This window comes from Indicator indicator, chromosome 1 (genome assembly GCF_027791375.1).
Source record: "Indicator indicator isolate 239-I01 chromosome 1, UM_Iind_1.1, whole genome shotgun sequence".
Taxonomy (NCBI): domain Eukaryota; kingdom Metazoa; phylum Chordata; class Aves; order Piciformes; family Indicatoridae; genus Indicator; species Indicator indicator.
In genome coordinates, this window is record NC_072010.1 from 107988475 (window position 1) to 108009228 (window position 20754).

A 20754-nucleotide genomic window follows, 5' to 3' on the forward strand; every position below is an offset into this window, starting at 1 on the left:
ACAGTATGATCTGGTTGAATCAAAGAGTCTTCTTCTTCTTGACCTTATTAATAATTACTATTATTATTTAAACTGATCACACATAAAACGCAACTGAAGAGTTCATATTGATCATTACTTATGACTACTTGGAATTTCACAACAAGAATGATATAGGAGGAAAGAAATACTTTCATATTCTTTGTGCTTAAGTATTTTCAAATAGAGATTTAGTTGGCAATTAATGTAAAAGAAAAATCACAAACACCTCTAAACACCCTCTATAGCTTCTGTCTGTGTCATCATAGAAATCACTAGTTAGGAAACGTTTCTGAGGCAATCAGGATGCTAAGAGAAAGAAAAACACTACAGAAAGATTGAAAGAATTCTTTATCTATACGATAGAGCCACAGAACCACAGAGGAGCTGAGGCAGAAAGGCACCTTTTGAGATCTTCTAATCCAAGACCTCTGATTAAACACAGTCAGCCAAAGCAGGTTGATCAGGACTGTCCTGACAGATGTTTTAATACCTCCAAGAATAAAGACTCAACAATCTCCCTAGGAAACCATCCTCAGAGTAAGAGAATTATCTTAATTTTAATTAGTATTTCCTGTTATTTCTTGCCCTGTCACTCTGCACCACTGAGAAGAGTCCAGCTCAACCTTCTTTCCTCTATTACATCATGTATTTTTACACACTGATAAAATGCCTGTGAACTTTCTCTGTTCCAGGATGAACATTCCCACTTCTCTCAGTCTCCTCTCATACATCACATGCTCCAAGCTCTTAATCATCCTTGTGGCTCTGTGCTGGACTTCGGTACCTATCTCCTTTATTGTGTGACGAAGCACTGGACCCAGCAATTGATGTTTCCCATTTACCACACTTTATAATCTTTTCCACTAAGTAAAAAAAAAAAAAAAGAAAAAAAAAACAACAACCCAGTTAACTAAGTACCCTGGATCTAAAGCAGACAATGCTATGCAGAAACTTCTCTTTATTTCTATGCCCCTTCAATGGGTCTTGATGCCCTATATTTCTGGAAGTAGAGGGAACAATCTAGTCCTCAGCAATTTTTGAATTCTTTCTACAGGCTTTGGTTACATTCTGCTGAGTTGCTAAAATAAACACACAAACTCTTAATTAAAAACAAACAAACAAAAAAAAAAAAAAAACAAAGAAACCCCCAACCTTACGTAATATTTTCTGCTTAACTCTTCTGATAAAGCATAGCAATATATGCAGCACATTTATTTCTCTTTCTTGTCAAAAATATAACTGATGATTTCATCAGTATTATTGGTACGGTTGTTGCAAAAAAAATATGATTTCTTAGCTTGTTTTCCCTGAAAATATTGCTCATTTTGCAGCACTGTAAATATTCTGCAGCATTATCTGTAGCAACTGTGAGATTCTAAAATGTTCTTTTTATTTTCACAGAATGTATCTTGAAGTCAAAAGCTTCTAACTATGAAGTTGTAAGAGAGGTTTCTATAATTTAAAAAATATTCTTAAATACTGGGTCCAAATTACAGCAGAAATTGCCAGAAGGATGACCTGAGCTTAATTCTGGTCTTACTCTCTGTGCTTTCAGCTGCTCTGGGGCATAAACAAACTACCACTGTTGAATAGTCCACATTTATATAGATATGTAGACATTACGTGTATGTGAAAAAAGGAAATGAAACACTTGGGCAGTTTGAGGAACTCATTTTACATGTGTTTTGATACAAAGAGATCTTTATGCTTTCAAGGGCCAGTCAGGCTCTGAGAAGGTTGAGGTCTGCTAATATAAAAGAGTCAGGAAAATTTAGGCTATCATATAATTTAAAATTTCTTTCCCAGTTTTCTCAATTTTCAGCTTGTTACAGCCTATGTAATAGGTTTCCTTTCCAAGTCAACATATTAATTATTCATCCATTTTAAAAAATGCATTTTAATTTTAACAGTTAAAATTGGTGCAAAAACTCTCTTTCAGAATTTATTTTTCACACCTCATTTTTTAATTATAAATACATTTAGACAGAAGAAAGTAATCATAAAAAAGCGTAAGCAAATGCATTGTAAAATCAACCATTTTTACTCTAATAAATTTTCAATATGATTCTCACTGACAGATCTATGTACTGCTGGGATGTTTGCTTTCCTATTTTAAGTTAAATATCTACCCAAATGAATTTTCCCTTGTTTGGAGACTTTTTTATATCGTACAAGATTTAATGCTCTATAACTACTGTTCTTGATATGCCACACTTTGATAGCATAAGTAAAAAAAAAAAAAAAGAAATTAAAAAATCTTGAATGGCAAAAAAAAAAATTCTGGAAAATTATATTACTCCAAAGCAAAATCCTATTTTATGTGTCGTGTACTTAGGATAACACAGATTTGTTTAAGAAGACATGATTTCCCCCTCTCCCCCCCCCCCCATTTTAAGACAAATATTGTAATGCCTTGACATTTGCCAGCTCAAATGGTTATTTATTAGTAAGCATTCATTATTTACATCGAAAATCTGAACAACAAGGCAATGCAAATGGAGTTGCCTGTTCTACTTAAGGATCATGAGAATGTATGCAATTTTTTCCTGTGAAGACATTTCATTTATTTCGTTTTTCAAAATGCATGAAAGTCAGGTATGGTATTGCAATCTGATTTTAAAGTAGTTGAAAGGTGACTGAGGCAGCTGCTGTCAAAAAAAACCACTATCTATGGATGTAAAAATAATTCACTATAAATCAAGAGTTCATTTGCATATGTCGTAATGTGCTTAATTCCTTAGCTTACTAAGAGTTACAACAAGATATTGAAGGATAATGAAAAATGTATTTGAAAGACAAGAAGAAATGCAGGTGAGAGAACGAATAAATTTGGATTACACCATTTAGAAAAGATATAGGAGGATGTTTATCCTTATAATACAACATGTAGAGTTACCAAACTGAAGCACTCTTAATCTTTCAAAACTCATCAAATTTAAAACTAATGAGAGAAAATGTTGTGCAATCAGCAAGGCTACCCTTTGAAACTGCCTGCTGTATCAAGATGTTAGAAGATGTCAAGAGCTCAGAATTTCTCATTAAAGGAGCAGATGTCTCCTCATGAACAAGAACTTCTGAACTTATGAGTTTGAAATTAAATTTAAAATGTGTTGTTATAAATTATGGAGGTTAGAGCAATTGCCTTTATAATAGTCTTGAGTTAAAATCCACTCCATTTTTTTTTCTTGTAAATTTCCCATCATTGTTGATTCAATTATCTGCTTCTGATCACAACTGAATACTTTGATCATGAACCTTTTCCCATGTGGAAAATTGGAGATGTGGACACAGTTCTTTTACCACTCAGAGTAATAAACACACTAAAACTTGTATGTGTTCCTTTTCTCCCAAACTTATTTATGTATATAAATACTTACTTCTGAGTTCTCCATAAAGGTTTCACTGACTGTTGACATCCCTTGTATCAGCCATCATATGTCCTTGCTCACTTGTGTCACATACAAGCCAAGAATTACCCAGTTTCACTGAAAACGGACAGGAATGTGAATTGGTGTAGTTGAATAGCCCTGAACCCCGGATTATTCAACTTGTCCAGCACTTAAAATGTTCAGCATGGTATAGAACTTTAACCCAAATGTATCCATAAATGTTCTAATTTTCACTTTATGTCTAATTTTACATTCTATAGATAACTTTTTTCTTTGGTATGGGGTTTTGTATGGTTTTAATCTTTGCTCTTAATGAAAATATGAATAGTTGAATGAGTATGATTTACATTTTGTTCTGAATAGCTCTGAAATTCATCACAATTCAAAGCACTTTGGTGAACAAGTTTCACAGTCAGATCAGCAGCTGAGAAAAGTCTGTTTTTTGCACACACAACCACTTTAAAAACAACTGCTTTTCAAATTCTCACCATGTAGCAACCATTCTTAGCTGTTCCACATGCTGAAATAAGTTTTGCATATCTTGGCTAAGACCAGAAAATTTTGTCTCCTCTTCAGTGCTGTAGTAATACAATATTTTTGAAGGTCCCTTCAATTAGCTTAACGGATACTGCACTAAACTAGATATTAGCACTTGCATGATCTGGTAACATAGTTAATGGAAGAATAATTTTTACCTGAGAGACAGCAAAAAATGGCTAGTGGGACTTCAGTAACCAAAACCAGATATTTACATTTGTAAGGCATGAGGGCAATTCCAAAGAGCTAAGGAAATGAAGTAGTTTATGCAACATCATTTGGTAGCATCCACAATACTGCCAGATTAGAAACAAAACAAAACAAACACACACCCCCGCCCCCCCCAACAACAAAAACAAACAAACAACCCAAAACCCCAAAACCCAAAAAACTTTTGCTTTGGGCGTTGTATGAAATAAAATCCTAAGCTAACAGGAAAAGGTGATAGCATGAAAAAAGGTACCTTAGCATTGGCAGTTTCATTCTGAGGTGAAATAATCAAAATGTCCACAATCCTCTCAAGTATCTGAGTTGATAGTCACAGGATAATAACTTGCTGAGATTTCTTTTTTTTTTTTTTTGAGTGACTAGTCTGATCTAGACATGTATAGAAATGCAGTAACCTGGAAGATAGGAAAATCTCACTCTAGAGTTCAAATGATACTTTTGCTGTACTAGACACAGAAGTTTATAATGCTTCCTTCAGACATATAAATTCAGCTAATCGATTTCTTTTTTCAGCACAATATTTTATATTGTAAGCAACTTAGCACACTGTACTTCAAGCAACCTTGCTATCTTCAAAAATTAAGCAGTTGTCTTACATGGACAAAATGATTTTACACATGCCGTTGTTATTATTAATTTCCAGAAACGATGACGGAAATTATTGTCCCTACACAAAATCTTTGAGTCTCTTCTCAGCATCTGAATAATTTCAAGATCACTTAGAGTTCCCCTAACAGGAAGGAGAGCTTTTTTAATTTAAAGTAACTTGAAACTGAATGGAAACAAGGTTTTATCCTCTTTCTTATAAAATGTTAATCCAAAATGATAGCTATGAAAATCTCTGTAAGATGCTAAGAACTTGAAACACAACAGTGGTGCAAACATTTATGAAACTATTTTTTCATGCATCATTTCCTCACCACAATAATGCTATTTTTCACTGTTGTACATTTTCTCTTAGTGCCACTTTGTGTTTTCAGTGTTCATAGGAAAGCATCCTATTCGGCATAATTACTCACTTTGGAGATGATCAGCAATTCAGTTCATGAGCACCTCTGAAAATTATCTTGTCTGCAGAAGGCATTTTCCAGCAAGTGCAACATACTGGATTTTCAGAAAGGAGCATTTCGTCTTTTCTCTTTTCCTTATCTCTCTCCTTTCATGTCACTCCCCCAAATTTGGCAATTATTCCAGGACGCATCCATGTCCTTACAGCTCTTTACCACTTATTTCTAGACAGATGACCACTCTGGTCTTTCTTTGTAACTATGCCATTATTCTAGTTTCCTCTAAAATTCCTCTAAAAATAATTTTAGCTTGCTCCTTAACATTTCAGTTTATGCAAGTCAAGTAAGCAAATCCAGCTGGATCTCTTGGCAAACATGTATTTCAGTATAAATATCCATTATGAAATCATCACCAAGATTTAAGTTTCTGTATTTATTTACATTTGCACTGAACATGCAACCATCAATCAATTCAAAAATAAGGTAATCCTTTCTAAAACACCATAGAGATGTTTTTTTGACAAGTTCAGTTGCAGCAAGTTTACAGATGTTCTAAACTGATTAAAGTGCAGTGATAACAGCTTAAGACAGTTCTGTTCCCAGGGCCTAATTTTGCCACTTTTATTCATGCTATCAGATAAGCTATTGTATAAGCAATCTCACTGAGTGATACAAGTAAATAACATGCAGCAAATTAATTCTTGCTGTCCTTTTGCTAACTTCACAGGTAGAAAAACATTGTAGAAAAGCTGTATGTGACAGCACAGTTGTGAAAACTGGAGGCTATTGTGTGACAGATAAAAGACAGAGAACTTGAGGATATATCCACTTAGATTTGGGTATCCTAAAGGATCCAAGGTGCTAATCAAACATGTATGTAATATTAGGTAACATTTTCCTCCTGAGATTTTTCCATCAAGTCTTTTCAGTCACCAGAATTTTAATTGCTTTGAGAACCTATCAAAGTTGATTTCTCCACCTCTGCAGTAACTGCCCCAACAGAATGATTAGTATTCTTTTTGATATTGCATGTCGTGGCTGTTCACATGAGATAACAATCATTTCAGTTTATTTCCGGTCTTATTTTAAAAATTTACATAGCATTAAAATATGTTTGTTTTCTGCCAGCATAGTCGTTACTCATGTGATACTATTCCAGAAATCATGTTTTCTAATCTCCTGGTCTAAGCACAGCCATTAAACTCCATGTTAGGCTTCCCCCTAGGAAACAGCACACCCTTTGAAGAAAAATGCAATTAGCCAAAGAATGGCAAATACTACAGGTATGTTGTTATTGATGTCTGTTAGTGTTTTACAACACTTTTGAAATGCTTATCTTTGGGTTCAGAGTACAGTCACAAACACCAAGTGTCATACAAATGTGGATGGCAGAAAAGCTGTGCACTTTTTCTGCATTCTTCTAATCTCTGTGCGACCTCATTGTTATATGCTGTTGTGATTCAGTACCATATACGTTTTTAGAGACCTTCCCTCTGTACAAATGAATTGTTCCACAAACAGTAAAAACAATGAAGCCCTGCATACTTAACCACTTGTCCCTTCCTCTCCATCCCTCCAATCCATGGTCTCAGGATCTGTGCAGATCTCTCATAGGTGGTATATGAAACAGAGTACTTCAAGTTTCATGTCTAATGGCAGACAATCACCTGCTGCCTCTTCCTTCACTGAGGTCTCTGTATTTTACAGTAGTACTATGGGAATGTGATTATATTTGAGATTTTTATTCATCTTCTGTTTTGTTCCATTGCTTCAAAGAGAAGAACACGTTCCTCTTTTCCTTGAGACGCTAGACTAAAACCAGATGTCTCCAAATCCTGTAGCAACATAGCACGGATAGTCTACCGGGTGGGCTCTGTTTAGTATTGCAGACTAGTAACAAGCTGACTTCTCAGGACAAGGAGTCCTGTTTGGAAACAAAGCATCCTCATCACATTTTAAAGAAAGAATTGGCCAGTCAGATCTGACATTGCAGAAATTCTCATCATATTTATGATTTAAAGAAATAAAACTTGGGATAGCAGCATTCTTTCTATTATATTTAGTTCTGACGGGGAAAGGGACTTCCTAATTGCTGTGCAGATCAAGTGCTTCTGTATTACTTTTGGCCCTTGATTAAAGCAGATTATAAGAGATGTTAAGGTATGCATGCAAGTTATTTGGTTTTATTTATTAATGCTTCTAAAATTTTCTCCATTTATTCCACTTTTACTGAATGGTAACTCTCCAAATATGTTAAAACCAAAGATAGATTTGACAAATTTGCCATTCTATCAAATTCACAATGAGAGTCTCTTACTTTTTGCCCAGTAAGAATTATATATATATTTATTTTTTTAAAAATCTACTATTTGTTTTCATCATCTTTCTATATTATCTGTTAATGATGTATATTTCTGTAATTGGGTACTGGGGCTGATGGAACCTTCTCACCTGGAAAACCTTCTTAACCAAAATACTGACTTTTGTTGTGCTCACTTGAACCTCCACTAAAGGTCCTAGCCAAAAGTTTCTGCAGTTAGGCATCTCTGTCAACATTTGGGAGAAGAATAGATCCTAAATACAAATGCAGTTCTCACTTAAAAGGCTTTGATGAAGCTGCCATATTTTGGATTTCCAAAACTGTATGAGGAATTACAATTGCATCCCCTTAATTTCATACTAGGTTACAAAAATCTTTAGTTTCAAGAGCAGGGCAATGTGGTATGGAATTGAGCAAGAAGGTTCTGATATATGCAGTGCAGATTAGCCCACCAATGGCAAAAAGCTCTCCCCTCTACCAGCATTTCCTGTACATGTTCCCAACATCATCTTCTGAGGAAAGACTCAATTTTGTCACATACCTTGTTGACCCCAGCAAGATCTGAGTAGATTCCTCCTATATTTTGTAGTTTTGTATGACTATTGAGCAGCAAGAATCAAGCCAGAGATACAAATTGTGTCATTTGTATTATCTTTCTACAGAAGGACTTTTTTATCTTTCACCTTTGTCCTTCTCCTTCTCTACCTTTTCCTCTTGAAAAGGGAGAAAAAAGGTTTAGAAAAATCATTATGAATGTGTTAATTTGGAGGAATCTTTTATTAACTACCACCACTGCTACTCCACATTAATATAAATCCACTTCCATCTCCTTCCATGTATCTATCATACAGGTCGTGACAAATTTATAGAACCTGCTTTGGAGATCGTAGTTTAATCGACCATCCTCTGGCTCAGATTACCTCTTCGAAGTCGAGCTGGACAAATCCCCACCTCTTTAGAGCAAGGTTGTTGGCCTTCCTCGCCCCCCCTCCTCCGCCTCTTTTTCTCTTACAAAGCACGTCCTCAGTGAGAGAGCACTAAGGCATCAAAGAAGGTAAGCGATTTATTTATCGGTTTCCTTTCACGCAGTCATAAACAGCAGAGGTATTTTTCCCTTCTGTGCTAATAACAAAAGTCAAACCAGATTAACTCCTAGACAGCGAAATGAGTAGCTGTGAGCCCACTGTGATTAGCTCAAAGACGCAGCGGTACGCGAGACTCGCAGCTTATACCGGTCCCGCTTCCCACCGAGACCACAGGGCGGTCCGAGCGCGGGGGGAACGGCGAGGTCCTGCCGCTCCGCTGCTGAGAGCCACGCGGCAGCGCGCCGCATGCACCCGCCGCCCTCCAGCGGAAGCCTCGCGGACAGTCGCTGGGGGCGCCGCCACCGGCCACCAGGAAATGCCGGGAACAGCGCGGGTGACAGAAACACGCCAACCCCTCGCTGCTCTCCCCTCGCCCGCGCAGCCGAAGCGCCGCTTTAGGCTCTGCCTTCCCAGGAAGCTCTGAGTTCCCAGTAGGATTCTCTGTCAAGCCGACGCCTCTCTCTTTAAACTGTCTCGCCTCAGGCGACGGCAGTGGGGAGCAGACTCCGAGAGGCGGCGATGCCGAGGCGACAGAGTTGCCTCACCGCCTCGGGGAGACTGCCAGCGAGCCAGGAGGGAGAGAACCTTCAAGCTTGTCACCGCCTCTCACAGCAGCGGAGGAATCTTCCAGTGCTACCGCTTGTCGGTATTTCGGCACTGAATGTGGCGCGGAAGGATCAGAGCGGACCGATTTGTGCCCGCCTCCTGCGCGGCGGTCGCTGCCTCCCCGATATAGTGCGGCACGGGGAGGCGCTGGCAGTCACTTGTCGAGCGGCGCTCCGCGGGTGCGGGACTGCGTAGTCGGGTTTGCCGGTGCTGGTCGAGCACATCCAACTTGGAACTGTCCACCGGCGCGAGCTCCTGAACATGAACCTCCTGCCTTTCTACCTGTTCGGATTGCTCCTCGGTAGCGGGCAAGGTAGGACCGAGGCTGCCTACGTTGTGGTGTTGGTTTTTCTCTTTATTAATTATTATTCTTACCTATACTGACTGCTCGCTCAGGTTAGCATATAACCGGAAAGGAAATGGAGAAAAAAAAAATAAAGCGATGTATCACCTTGGGACCAAATTTAAGAGGACCTGAAACTTGCTTCATCGTTTTCCTTCTCCCTTTTTTCTTTTTCTTTTTTTTTTTTTTTTTAAGTCTGCAAGAGGTGTCATCTATAAGGAAAAAGAAAAAAAAGAAAGCTCGAAGGTGCTAAGTGCACTTGGCTGCTTTACATGAGGTTTCGCCTTTTTTTCTTTTTTTCCCCCATAAATTGGGAGGGAGATCAAACGATTAAAAAAAAAAAAAAAGATACATCTGTCAGGGCTCGTGCTTTAAAATACGAGTCTGCTTGAGCGAAAGGCAACGTGGGCTTCATTTTTAGAATCGAAGTGCTGCCGGTAGAGCTGGTGAGAAATCTAACCTGAAGTCTTCCCAATTGGGGTTTCTTTCTTCTCTTCTCAAGACCGTTGCACTCGCTCTGCGGGGACACCGAGCCCCTCAGCTCGCAGCGGCGGGGAGCGTGCGTGGGGATGTGCTGGTGTGGGGGTACAGCCGAGGGAGTGTGCGCAGAAGTAGAGACTTTTGTCAATGAAATAACGCCGCGGAGGCAGGTGTGTGTATGTGGAGACGGGGCGTGCAGGGGTTGCGCCTCTGGCCGCTGTTCGCTTTTTACGTATGTATATGCATTTCATCCACGCAACGCTTCGTTATTTGCGGGCTGTGGTGCGGCTGGCGCTTTGGCGTGTGTGCCGTTGTGTTTTATTTGTTTGTTTTGTTTTTTTTTCCTTTTAAACAAATATTTTAAAATTAAATAGTTCTTTATTTAGGATGCCACCGGTGTGGCTATTTGAGGATTTGTGCTACTTTAAGAGACAGGAAGGGGAAGGGCCGCCAGGAGTGTGCCGGTCCGCGGCGTGGGGCGGCGAGGGTGCCCCGCTGTGTCGGGGGGATCATTTGCGGTGTTTCCGAACTGTTCGGGCAAGTTTCTGGCGTTCATTTGAGGCCGAACCGGGCCGCTGATCCTCGCCAGGGCTGCCAGTGCCTCCTGTGAGAGACGCATGAAAGCGCTGCGTTGCCCGCACCTTAGGGGATGGGCATAGGTCCACGGTCAGGGCCTTTTTAAGGGGGATTTGGCGGGGGGGGTGGGGGGGGAACCAAAACACCAGCAAAACCCAGATGGTTGTCGACGGAGGCTTGGGAACGGCGAGGAGCGACCCCTTGGCGCCTGCTGCTGCCGTCGCCGCCTTGCAGCAGGGGGCGGTAGAGCTCCACGGCGGCTGCGGCCGGTACCCCGCGCCGGGACATGGGTGGTTTCGCCTGCCTCTCGCCCCCGTCCGCCTCCGTGCGGCCACCACGGGGGCGCTCGCTCCCGAGCGCCGGGGCTCTGTCTCATCCAGACGCTACACGGAGTCTGATGAGTGGTCTGATGAGATCTGTTGCGCTTGAGAAAGGGGGGGAGGGGGCATTGTGCCTTGAGGTATTGACACTGCAGCTCTGGAGGTCTCCTTCAATGTATTTACCGCCTCGTACCCTACAGGCATTTTGTCGTGGTGATATGTAGCAAAGAGCCAACAGATGCCCTCAATTTATGTAAGAATGTTTCTGTGCTTTTGTCACCTCGGGAGAAGCTCTCGACGTCTCACAGTTAGCAGTGATTCAGAAACGGTCTGGAGGTTTATCAGCACAGCCAGCACTAGAATAGCAAAGGAAACGGAAAGCTTCCTTCAGACTTTGCATTGGTCTACCTAGGTTTAATGTGTGTAGCGGAGATGTGTTCTCTGGTTCCTTTAACGGAGGAATAGTGGGAAGCTAGCCTGTGGAGTGTAGTTACTGCAGCGTAGGAGGAGTACATAGTGTTGATATCTTACTATCACAGATGTCAGATAAATAACAGCGTGAAACACTTACACAATAGAACTGAGTTTGAAAAATTATAGGGGTATGGGTATGAGGGGCGAGATGGAAAGGAGCACTGAATGTGTGCTGTATTGGTAGTAAGTTTTTATTTTCTAGCTAAAAAGCTTTTTCTTTTTTTTGGTTGGTTGATTTTTTTTTTGTTTGTTTTGTTTTGCTTTGGTTTTGTGTTTTGGCATAAAGGGAGTAGGATTTTTGAACTGGCTGTAGAAATAGCAGTAACATCCACAGCAGGGGATAGTAAATGAGAGTGGGAATACATCTGCTTATGGAAAATATTCCCATTTAGGTTGCTAAGGGAGAGGAAAATTCTAATGTTGGGTTGTTTGTGGGGTTTTTTTGTGTTGCCTTTCTTTTTCCTCTATTTTAATAAGCAGCATTGTGGTGAGTGATTTACTGTGCATTTTTATTTTTGACACCTCCTTGGAGTAATCTTGAGAGCTACTTGAAGTGAATCAAATATTCCAAAAACTTGGGATCATTTTTCAAGAGTGCAGTGGCAGGGAACACTTACATCATCAACTGAAGGCTGTGGTGTTTGTGACATTATTATTTTGTTTTTAAGAAAACAAATGTTATCAGAGCATTAAATAATGATTATGACTTCTCTGTCTCTACTTAAGCATCAGAAGAGTGTGGATAGTTAAGAAAAAGCCAATAACTAGATTTCCATCCTTTGTCTTTAATATATTAAAAGTTTTAGGTTGAGGATTTATATTTCTAATAATATAGCTTTTTCTTTGGGAAGTGGTGGTATTAAGGCTGAGGAGAGGAAATCATGTTGTATTTGCTCCATTTCAGAAGATCGGAGCACGTTGAAACAAGTAGCAGAAGGCAATCCCCTCCCCCAGCCCCTTAAGTTAAGAATTCATGAATGTCATAATTATCTACCAGGGCCAAATACTCCCTTTCCTAATTTCATCACAAGGAGTGAGGGTTAACGGCCAATATCAGGTTAAAACAGAGGGATTTTTTTCTTACCCTTTCAAAGATGTCCAAACAATTAATCCAGAATGAAAACCCCAAATTTCATTAGCTTTGTTTGAATAAAAAAATAAACAAAACACCCTCCTCCCCACTCCCACCCCCCACCACCTTCTCCAAACCAGTCTACTCCACTGTGTAATATGCTTTTTAGCATATCTAGTGATACAACACTCAGGAGTTATTTACTGGCATCTGGGAACACTGACTCAAAGTGGATGAAATGGGCATCCTCCCAGACTACAAAATCCTATTTCTTTCATGACTCCACATAATAGACATTTCTTTCAGTTAGTAATTTTTTGTTAAGTTAGAAGTAGAAAATGTTTTGCTTGTAGAATTTTTGTGCTCTTTTGGGACATTCATAGGAATGTATACTTATTCAGTCATAGTGCTTTAAGTTTCCTCTTTTCACTGCTTTGTTACTGAGTTTAGTTTTGTTTTTCCTGAAGAGTATCTCTTTACAAATGCTTATAAGGGAACGTTTGTTAATAAGGAACATCCCCCAAAAGAGATGCCAGCGTGTGTGTCTTGTTCACCACAGTGCAGTTCCTTTCTAGAATCCTGCTTCTGTCTACTTTTTGTGTGGGTAATCCATGAAATTTGGAATTTTTTGAATCAATGAGTGTGTCTACTGGATTAAGTGGAACGTTAAACCGGTTCCCTTGTAGAAATAAATGTATCTCGGTACTTCAGCTAACTATTGTTTTCTGCTACTAGTTGATTTATACAACTGCATTAAGTTCTACTACCCTTCCTTTTTTTCACCCCTGAAAAATAATTCAAACAAAACCTAATGTTTGGTTTGCTTGTTTAGCCTATATAACACCTCTTTATGTGGAATTTATGAAATCTGCCTGAAAATAAGTCTTCACTGATGTGGGGTTTTAAAAGATTGACTTAAGAAGGGATGAATGAGAAATATGTAGGGCTTTATTTCATGCATTCGTATATAAAATAGACCTAAAGATATTGTTATCATTTGCAATGGCTCTAAATCATGAACGGTGTGAAAGATAAAGTCATAAAGATGAAGCTTTGAAGTCTTTCTAAGAGGTTGAGTAGCATAATTTTGACTGTCTTTTCATCTTAAATAGATACATAAACTATAATATATAGGTAACTATATGTATCTCTGGGAATGTTATTGGAGTGTTTTGACTAACATATGCCTTTCATGGTCTTCTTTTTGAACACGTATTTTGAGAACAAATGTTGTTTGCCCTTTCACTGACCTTTTCTGTGAGGTACCTTTCCCAGGTGATTCATGTTTGCTTAGTGATTTTTTTCTTGCAAGTTACTCCAGTAATCCTTCAGTTACATTCTGCACTTGCCATTTGATTCCATGGAGTCAAGTTAACATTTTGGAAAACATTTTGGTTTTAACTACATTAATTTGTGGCTGTGAGTTAAAAATCCATTACTGAGAATAGGACATTTCTAAGTAAAAATACTAACTGGTATTCATATTTTAAAGAGGTTATACCAACTGATTGATGCCAGATGTTTTATTTGTGATTTTGTTTATTTATTATTTTTGAAAATGTGTACTAAAAATAACATAAGGATGGTATACTAGATGAAAGATATCCTGAGGTTTCACATGTCACAGGTCATCTGAATTTTAGTTTTGATGTCTCTTGAAATACAGAAATGGGAGACACATTAGAGAAAACTTAGAGGTATCCTGATGTATTCAAATCTGAAACTCATTAGAGTCTGATAGACTAGATCCAGGCCTATTAGTATGTAATATATCGTGTTACCACTTTTTGGTTTGACCTAATCAATTAATCATGACCTAATTCTGACTTAATAATTGTGTCCCATCCTGTCCCTCCCTCCCCTGGGTGTATTTATTGACTTTCTAGTTTAAGTATTTGACTAAAATGATTCTATTTAATAAATAATAAGAATAAAAGAGAAAAATAAAAAATAATTAAACAGGGTGAGCTATTTATCTGACTATGGCTATTTGCAGTGACAACTGTTTATAGTAAAATCTTTTTGTAGTGGAAAAGAAATCTCTTTTAAAGTTATTTAAAATTATGTGCAGTGAATACACATGCATACACAACTCTGCTTTTTAAAAAATCTTGTTTAAGAAACCCCTAAGCCTTTGAATGTCCTGCATTTGAGTAGCTCCATGGAAGCACCGTTGGTTGTGTAATTTGGAGGGTGCCACCCAAGGAGGAGGAGTCAGTTGACTTCAGTGGGTTTTGAATCTTTTGAGTATGTGAAACCATCTTTTGCAATGGCAAGAGGTAAGCAGTTTTAATTTTTGAAAGAGCAAAGATGGAACGATACTATCCATGTATACTGCTGTTATGATCTAGGAAATTCTGGTTAATAGAAACTTTTCTTTGCTTTCTATAAAAAGCATAAACATGCCAATCTATGTTTATTTAAGATGTAGTGTCTCTTTTCCAGAAAAAGGAGAGGGAAGTAGAAGTAACTCTTTCTTTTGCCCCGTTATTTTTTCTCCTATATAAATTTTCATGCAACTTGGGAGAGGTGCATTCTTTTTTAGTGTTCTAATTACCTGAATAGTATTTTCAAAACTGCAGTCAGAGGTTGATGAATAACTTCATAATTCAGCAAAATTCAATACTTAATCTGCCTTTAGCATATGAATAACTTACTTATGTACACATGAAAATTCCCTTTTCAAGATGACCTTTCTAGCTGGCTAATAATGAACTGATTATTTACATTGCAGTCGTATCTCGAGTTCAGCTATTAGCTGAAATTCGTACTTGGAATTCATATATGAAACTTAGCAAGGAAGTTGCTGTCTTTATCACTTTGCCCAAAAGGTGCCATTTGGAGCATGGTATGAATTCAGTTTATAAACAAAATCATTGCCATCAAATTTCTTGCGACTAAAATACGTTGCACCGTATTCAGTCAAGCTGCAAGCATTTCAAACCCATTAACTTCTTAGACCTTTAGCACAGCTGAATTTGGCTTGTATGAAGCCATGTCTATACTTAAAACCATATTTTAAAAGCGAGACATAAAGCAGTGCATGTAGATTCTTGTGGCATGTATCACAGATGTATATAAACAGGGCGGTAGAAGTAATTCAGTCTGTTACTATGAATAACTTTCTGTACTTATCACACAATTATTTTTTCTTTTTCTACTGTAACAGGAAAAATATAATCAAAACTGCAATGTTATTATGTCAATATTATATTACTTTAATTAGTTAAGGCTAAACAAACTAAAGGTCCAGGGTTTGGGAGAGAAGATAGAAAAGGGACAGGTGAAATATGCTGAAGACCAGTTAAAAGGAATAGCATAATAAAGCATTATATTTAAAGTTCTTGAACGTCCCATCCTCAGACTAACATGCTTACTGGATCAGAACAAAGATTGATGTATTTCAGTGACCTCTATCCAACAGACTCAAGGCAAGATCTGTAAAGAAATAGAATAAGAATGAAAGAAGAACAGTGTGAGGCTTCTGGCAGTGTACACTGCAACATTCAGAGATGTGTCAGGTTGTATCTATGTGATCTTCCTTAATAATCTTGACAGATCTTTGTTGCATGAATTTGTTCTTAAATCTATCAGTACTTTGATCTACTCGGTGTACCATGTCAGCAACAAACATGGGAAAAATCCTGAAAGCCTGAAAAAATTGTTCGGACACTTAGTTGCTGTATTGTAACTAATGGAATATAATACTAATTCCTTGCTCAACTCTTCCATTACATTCCTAATTGTATGTATCATAGAGAAGCTACTCATCTCTTGTGTAGCAGGCTCAGAACTACATGTTCTATTCATGGACTTTCCCATGATTTAATTACTTTTTTGGGTTTGTTTGGTGTTTTTCTTACTTTTGAAAATTACTTTATTTTCCGAGAGTTTTGGTAATGGTTATCTTAATTTGACAAACACTAATGTGAAGTATTTGAAATTTAAGCCTGCATCAGGCCAATCGTAAAACTCCTCTTTGTTCACAAGTACGTCTTTTGCACTGTAGCCAGTGTTGCAAGTTCTGCCTTACAAGAGAGTGTGGCCTAAAGTGTGTGAGTAATTAGTCTGGTGAAGTGAATGCTGAGAGAGATTTGACTGCTATGAAGATGACTCCAAGGCATGAACACACAGAGTGCAGATACACTTGAAAAAAAACATGATATATGAATAAATGGATATCAACTGGGAAAAAAAAAAGGTGCTGAAAAATAATTTCTAGCCAAAAAAAACCAGTGACTGGAGCATAGTAAGAGCATGAATAAAGAAGTATGATTATTCTTAAGATAGTTCTTTATTAATTTGTAAAAGGATTGCATTTAATGGGTCCTCAGAATCTCCCAGGAGATCCCTTCAAATGATTTTCTTCCAAGACATACAAAGGTTCTCAAGACGTAAGGGAAAAGAAATTGTGCATAGTTTATGGAAAATATAACTATTTATTTTAAGCATTTTAGCAGGTGTTACATAGCAGATACTACTTCTTAAAGCAGTAAGAACTGCCAGTTTCTTTGGTACCTGCAAGTTACACTAGTGTTATTAGATGTCCATATATCAAAAAGAAAATAATAATAAACCCCCCACAATTCTCTATAGTTGTTTCTGGGAAAACTTAAAAAAACCCAGATGCTTGAGTATTAGATTTTTTTTTTTTTTAATATCTGAAAACCTTTTCTTACCTGCTTACATTTCTTGGGAAGTGGAAGAAAACTAGTCTTAGAAAATGCAGTGTTAAATGATTTAATTGTATATTCAACAATAATACACAAATAAAATTGCACAACGCTAAAACAGTGTGGGTTTTCCTTCTCCTCTGTATGTGTTTTTTGTTTGTCGGACATCCATATTTCAGAATAGAAGATTTACTTTTGTTGCTTTCTATTTGCTTTTTGTTCCTGAATTCTTTTTTTTTTTTAAGTCTTATCTGAGATGTGAAATTCAATGGCCATTGCTGTCAGTAATAAATAATGCAAAAAATCATGTAATTCTGTGCTTTCTGTGTCGGGGGATAATATCCCAACTTTAGATTTATGAAAAAAATCCCAACAACATAACAACAAAAAACCAAAGGTTAATGTATTCCAGTGAAGACTGCCTATAATATGATACGAATGCTACACCTATCTCTGGCCTGTGTAGTTTAAGAAAATCATGTTACGCAAGATGAGTTCTGCTGACAGAGCTGTGTGCATCCTGGAACTCCTACTGAGGTCTATGGGAGACTTGTGTGCCAAGAGTGCTGTTTCAAGGGTTATACTGATTGCAACTTCAGGGTCTGATTGAAGCTTTCAGGAGTTGTATAACTGCCATATAAGTTTGTGGGAATCTTGATTTCATAAAGAATAGAAAATCAAATTCTAAGTTTATGTATATTTAAGTAGTGGGCATGTTTGTAAGGTAGTACTGACAAGTACGGGTCTAATATAGCAGCACAAAAGAACTAAGAACTGAAGGGACGTTCTGGTGTGCCATGTTCTGTTTAAGATATATGATGAGACAAAAAGGATATTTTCCTGTTGTGTTTTCTTTTTTGTTTGGTTTGGTTTGTTTTTTAAACAATAAAATCAAAGACAAATTGTAGGTATTGTAACCTACTGATTTAGTTTTCTCCCTCTGGGAACAAATAAGAAATTCGAGATTTGTGCAAATAATCATTATGGTCATTTAGATGTTGCAGCCCAGATCACAGCTGGTTTGGGGAGTTTGCCTTTTTGTGCTTTGGAGAGTTTTGATTTACTCATTTGTTTTGGTCTGTGGTGTTGTGGCACTAGTCAACAGTTGTTCCTTAGACATTCAGTATTCAGGTCATGTCTGTAGGTCTGTAAGCGTACTGTCTGAGTAATCAGATGTTAAGTGGATTTCTGCCAGTTTATGGCAGTTCCACACTCTGGGTTCAACAGTTTTTTTAGTGTTTAGTCAAAATAATCCTCCCCAGCACCTTTGCAATATATTTCTGTGAATGTCTTTGGATTATACAGCCTGTGTACATAGAGAATTTACATTGCTGGGTTTGAGAACTCAGGCCATGTTTTTATACAGTTCTCGTAAACTCATGGTAAATTGTTCTGATTTTACCATTCTTAAACTTAAATGTACAGATGTCTATTTATCACATTTCAGTTCTGAGTGCATGATGCAATTCTCAGTGCATAATTTGCTTATGTGCTGATAATTTTAAACTAAATTTTAATCTTTTTCTTAACTTCTTTCTGTATCAAATCCAAACATTAGTATCATAGGTGCACTTAAAAACCTCAGGAACCACCTTAAGCCCTTTACGTGCCACACTCAGTCTGTTTGGTTTGTGTATTATTTTGGATGTTTTCCCATCCTAGGTGCATGAATGAACACTTTATCTGCTGTATGTAAGAGCAGGTATGGCTGCGGAAACTGTTGCTTCTTGTAAAAATGTAGATGGGAAGAAATATTCTTTCCTATGAATTGTGTGTTTTGCATTTGTAGCTACTTAGGATCTCATTTTAAAAAACCCAGATGAGCAACCACATCTAAACAACATCTAGGTGCATTTCTTTTCAAGAGAAAAGTTCCTTTGCTCCTAGGTTGAGTTCATATAACTGTTCTTTTGTTGAAGGTGCTTGGTTTCTTAAAAGAAGATACATTTCTCTCTTTGATTATTACTAGGTTTTTGTGGTTTAGGGTGTTTTGTGTGTGTGTTTTTGTGTGTGTTTATTATGCTTTTTTTGTTTTTGAGGAGAAACTATTAAAAAATAAGGTTCTAACAGTCCAAGCATATTTTAAAGCATCCCTCAAAGTTTCACACAGTGGGTTTGAAAGAATTTATTCTTAAGACTGGAACACGAGCCTTTCTTGGATGTATCTTCTGTGTGACAAGCCGTTTGTATTTAGCACCAAGTTGTGTGTTCTGTCATAACACTGAAGACTGAATAAAGGTCAATTTGATTGTTTTTTGCAGGTAGAGTGAACACTGATAAGAACCATGTTTTTAGAAATGATGACATGCTGTGCAGTGTCAATTTTTTGTTAACATCTGATTTTTCTCTTTTTACCTACTTTGATTGCTTCTTTTACAAGTAGGCTATCATGAGGCATTTAAAATGATGGGAAGAGGTAATCTAGGCATTCTCACAAGTGTTCATTAGATTCAGGAAAACTTAGAATAGCCATGTAGTTTATATTTCCATTTGAACTGTAGGCACATTTCCAAATGTAAGTGTGTTCAAGTTTATTTTGCTTGAATTATCAAATAAATTTTAAAAATTTCTTAGAATTGTTACCTGAGGCTTTTCTGAAATTCAATCCTAAAAATAGCTGCACAATTATGACAAAAAATTACTAAACCATCAAAAATTGGAATAAAAGATTTCTAACCATTTGGGGGGGGGGGGAATGCACAGCTACTTTTCACAGTAAACATTTTTATTCAAAACATTTGTATTACTCGCCTGAGTTTAAATGTTCGTGAAATATCTTTGTTCTTAGCCACTTAAAGAATTATTTTATTTTCTTTTAAATCTTGGCATTATTAAAATACTTCCAGGGTTTTGTTGTCTTACAAGAAGTGAAATGAGAGCGAAACTGTTAACCTTAAACTGATCGAGTTAATGCTGAGCTTTGGCCAGCATCCATTTGGTGGCATTTCTCTTCTCTATCAATGTTTCCATTCATTTGTGTTGTGCACTGTAACTGCATTATCTAAACTGAATTTTGGAGGTATGATGTTATGGAGGTAAATTTTTCTGTAGTAAAATTTTTTTTTTATTTCAACCGTTCGGTAATGCAGATGGCCAGTTTACAACCTGGCAATAAAAAGGGATGATTCAACTGAAAAATTAAGTATCTGATTTACTGGTAATTAAAAGCAACTAGTAAACATTTTTTATTGCTGGAGTGCAGTACACGTCTTTTAGAAAGTTCATGTGAATATAGGCACATGACTCATTTAATGTCTTACATATATATTCACATAAAATCTGTTATAACTGACACAAATGACATATTTGGCCTAAAAAGAGAAAGAGGGCTAAATGAGGATGGAGACCTTCTGGTTTTAACTTTAGAAATGTTTTCTACAGATCAAGGAAGTGAAGACCACTTTCTTTTTTTTACTTTAAGGCTCTCTACTAAAAAATATGTCTTCCATAATTATCTGTTTAGGATTATTGATGAATTCTAAAATTACTCTCATGTACTTGTCTTTAGAACATGTGTGCCACCCAGTATTGGTGACATGCTGAGGATTTCACAATATGGAATGTACTAATCGTCACACCACCTCCAGCCTCACCATTTGAAAAATAGGGAATTATGTTAGCAG

General features: G+C 37.4%; 1 protein-coding gene across 1 annotated transcript in view; it reads left to right on the plus strand.

The window, feature by feature from the left end:
• The first annotated feature begins 9106 nt into the window (after positions 1 to 9106).
• The window catches only part of NCAM2 (neural cell adhesion molecule 2), a 277781-nt gene continuing 266133 nt past the window's right edge, over positions 9107 to 20754 (plus strand). Inside the window, exons 1-2 of the mRNA XM_054393199.1 lie at positions 9107 to 9322; positions 9413 to 9506. Of these exons, the coding sequence (XP_054249174.1) occupies positions 9107 to 9322; positions 9413 to 9506 (310 nt within the window). The remainder of the gene's footprint in view (positions 9323 to 9412; positions 9507 to 20754) is intronic.